At 57.5% G+C, this 3,309-nt stretch overlaps 1 protein-coding gene across 1 annotated transcript; it reads left to right on the top strand.

Annotated features, from left to right (window-relative positions):
• Nucleotides 1–1,182: 1,182 nt before the first annotated feature.
• Nucleotides 1,183–2,820, top strand: LOC138353642 (uncharacterized). The gene is made up of 2 exons (XM_069306828.1): nt 1,183–2,018; nt 2,049–2,820. The coding sequence occupies exons 1-2, from the start codon at nt 1,219–1,221 to the stop codon at nt 2,629–2,631; spliced, it is 1,383 nt and encodes a 460-aa protein (XP_069162929.1). The 5' UTR covers nt 1,183–1,218; the 3' UTR covers nt 2,632–2,820.
• The last annotated feature ends 489 nt before the right edge of the window (nt 2,821–3,309 follow it).

Genomic DNA, 3,309 nt, shown 5'->3' with positions numbered 1-3,309 from the left:
GTTACCGTCAAGTTATACTAGTGTTTATATAAGGATTTGTAAGATTTTGCGGTTAACGACTCATTTAAGACCTAGACATTTAAAACCCTTTAATTAATATACTGTGATCACAAATTGTCTATATTTCAACTAGGTGTTTATAATGTAGATCTTACCGTAATTAGAAGGCCCGCTCGCTGCTCATTTAGCCACACTGATCATTAATTCCCCGCGAAAGGTTTCCGTTTCTTGTAAGAGGTAATCCAGAGTTGGGGACGAGCCGAGGCAAGTGAGGGAGGACCGACGGACGCGCGCGCGACACACCCGCTCACCACCGCTGCCAGAGCCACACTGGCGGGACTGGTCACGTCCTGGGGCTAGATTCACCAAGCAGTTACGCAAACACTTACGAACCTATACATCTTTTTTCAATCATTGGCGGCTTTGTTTACAATTATTAAATACTTAATGAGCTCCGAAGCACCAGGAGGCTGTTTATAACAATAACAATAGTTGTTTGGCAAGTTTTCATTCTTGCAAACTGTAAATATAAATGTAACTAAAGCCGTCACAGATTGGGGAAAGATGTACACGTTCGTAAGTACCTGCGTAACTGCTTCGTGAATCTGTCTCCTGCTCCCAGCACACGTGGGCCACCTACCCTCAGGGTGACGGGGGCCACCTGCCCTCAGGGTGAAGTGGGCCACCTGCCCTCAGGGTGAAGTGGGCCACCTGCCATCAGGGTGATGTGGGCCACCTGCCCTCAGGGTGAAGTGGGCCACCTGCCCTCAGTGTGATGTGGGCCACCTGCCCTCAGGGTGACGTGGGCCACTTGCCCTCAGGGGGCCGTGGGCCACCTGCCCTCAGGGGGCCGTGGGCCACCTGCCCTCAGGGGGCCGTGGGCCACCTGCCCTCAGGGTGAAGTGGGCCACCTGCCCTCAGGGGGCCGTGGGCCACCTGCCCTCAGGGGGCCGTGGGCCACCTGCCCTCAGGGGGCCGTGGGCCACCTGCCCTCAGGGGGCCGTGGGCCACCTGCCCTCAGGGGGCCGTGGGCCACCTGCCCTCAGGGGGCCGTGGGCCACCTGCCCTGATCACTAGGTACAGATCACCCAGAGTTAGGGCCAGTTTACCTCGTGTGACGTCACCATCCCAATTTCCTATCTAATTATATCTAACTATTCATCACAGAACAAAGATATTCAAAAACAAAATTCATAACATAATAATACAACGAGAACAATGAGAAAAAGTTTGAAAAAGAAAGTGGTGGACGTGACGGTGGTGTTGGCGGCGGCGACCTGCGGCTACCTGTACCACGCCCACGCCCCCGAGGGCGGCCCCACGCCCGCCCCGCCCCTCAGACCCGCCACCCCCCACCCCTTCCCGCCAGCCCCCACCCAAAACACCTGCCGCCCCACCGTCGACCTGGAGGCCGCATTCGACAAGCTCTACCCACTGGAGGGCCCCTGCCTGCAGGACCCCTGCCCCAGGGAAGGGGCCCTGCGGGAGGAGTTGAAGACGTATGTCCTGCCTATTGTGGCTCAGTTTGCTGTTGTGGAGTGCGAGGCGCGCGCGCACCAGTTGAGGTACGAGTACCTGGAGTACCTCCTGAGCGGCCTCGACCTTCCTGAGGTGCTCCTGGGCGACACTTTCCACGGCTGGGTGCGGGGTGAGGACGACCTCCAGCTACAGGACCTCCAAAAACACCAAGTAGAGGACCCCGAGGTACAGGTTCTTGAAGTAGAGTACTTCGGCCTTGAGGACCCTGACCCAGAGGACCCCGACCCAGAGGACCTCGATCCAGGGGACCTCGATCCAGAGGACCTCGATCCAGAGGATCCCGATCCAGAGAACCTCGATCCAGAGAACCTCGACGCAGAGGACCCCAACCCAGAGGACCCCGACCCAGAGTATCTGGAGCTAGAGTACATCGACCAAGAGTATCTCGAGGTAGAGTACATCGACCCAGAGTACATCGACCCAGAGTACATCGACCCAGAGTACATCGACCCAGAGTACATCGACCCAGAGTACATCGACCCAGAGTTCCTTGACCCAGAGTTCCTCGAGCTTGAGGAGCTGCAGACCGGGGTGGTCTCGAACACAGGACCCCAGAAGGTGGGGCTTCAGGAGCCCGGGGCCACAAGGCCGTGGCCGTCGGCCTCCGTGCTGCTGCCGCGTGTGGTGGCCCAGACGGCGTCCTACACGCAGGGTCTGCTCTCCGACGTCCACACTAAAGTGTACAACATTTACATCACAGTGTACGACATACACTGCTCAGTGTTCACCACTATGGGCATTTCTCTACAGAACTGGACGACCACCGCCAAGCAGCAGCAGGCTGGACCGCATATATCCCCAACAGAGTTCATGCAGCAGACGCAGCTCATACTGATGAGTATGCTGCTGGGCATCGCTGCCATAGCGGTGGTCGCCATAACCGTGCGCTTCTACCTGCCGCGGCTCTGGGGGAATATGCCGCCATTAGCCCCTGTGATCAAGCGAGCTATGGGTGCCGGGTTTGCCCGTAGATCCCGACGCTTGCCACAGCCGTCGGCGCCGGGGCGTTGTTACTATGACGACAGAGGTCCGGACTGCACAGTCTTCCTGGCCGATGATCCCCTGTTACGTCCTGTGAGGTTCACCGCCTGAGGCGACAGATGGCGCGCATGACCACACTCGTTCGAGCGGTGGTCACCACTGGGTACAGGACCTCGACGCAGCGCAACTCGACGCAGCGACTCCGGACACTTCAAGCTGCCATCGGTCGACCTACCGATCATTTCGAACACTTCCGTTCCTGTTTACATACAGGATAGATACCTGTTTTTCTATTTTTTTTTCTATTTTTTCACTCGACCCAACGTGAAGGGTAGGGAAGGTGATGAAGGGTAGGGAAGGTGGTGAAGGGTAAAGAAGGTGGAGAAGGGTAGGGAAGGTGATGAAGGGTAGGGAAGGTGGTGAAGGGTAGGGAAGGTGGTGAAGGGTAGGGAAGGTGGTGAAGGGTAGGGAAGGTGGTGAAGGGTAGGGAAGGTGGTGAAGGGTAGGGAAGGTGGTGAAGGGTAGAGCGTCACTGTGGCAGGAGTCACTGTGGCAGGAGTCACTGTGGCGGGAGTCACTGTGGTGGGAGTCACTGTTGCGGGAGTCACTGTGGTGGGAGTCACTGTGGTGGGAGTCACTGTGGCGGGAGTCACTGTGGCGAGAGTCACTGTGGTGGGAGTCACTGTGGTAGGAGTCACTGTAGCGGGAGTCACTGTGGTGGGAGTCACTGTAGCGGGAGTCACTGTGGCGGGAGTCACTGTGGCGGGAGTCACTGTGGCGGGAGTCACT

Source organism: Procambarus clarkii, chromosome 59 (assembly GCF_040958095.1).
Source record: "Procambarus clarkii isolate CNS0578487 chromosome 59, FALCON_Pclarkii_2.0, whole genome shotgun sequence".
NCBI classification, from domain to species: Eukaryota; Metazoa; Arthropoda; class Malacostraca; order Decapoda; family Cambaridae; genus Procambarus; species Procambarus clarkii.
The sequence above is the reverse complement of the archived record's forward strand: the minus strand, read 5'-3'. Positions and strand labels throughout refer to the sequence as shown.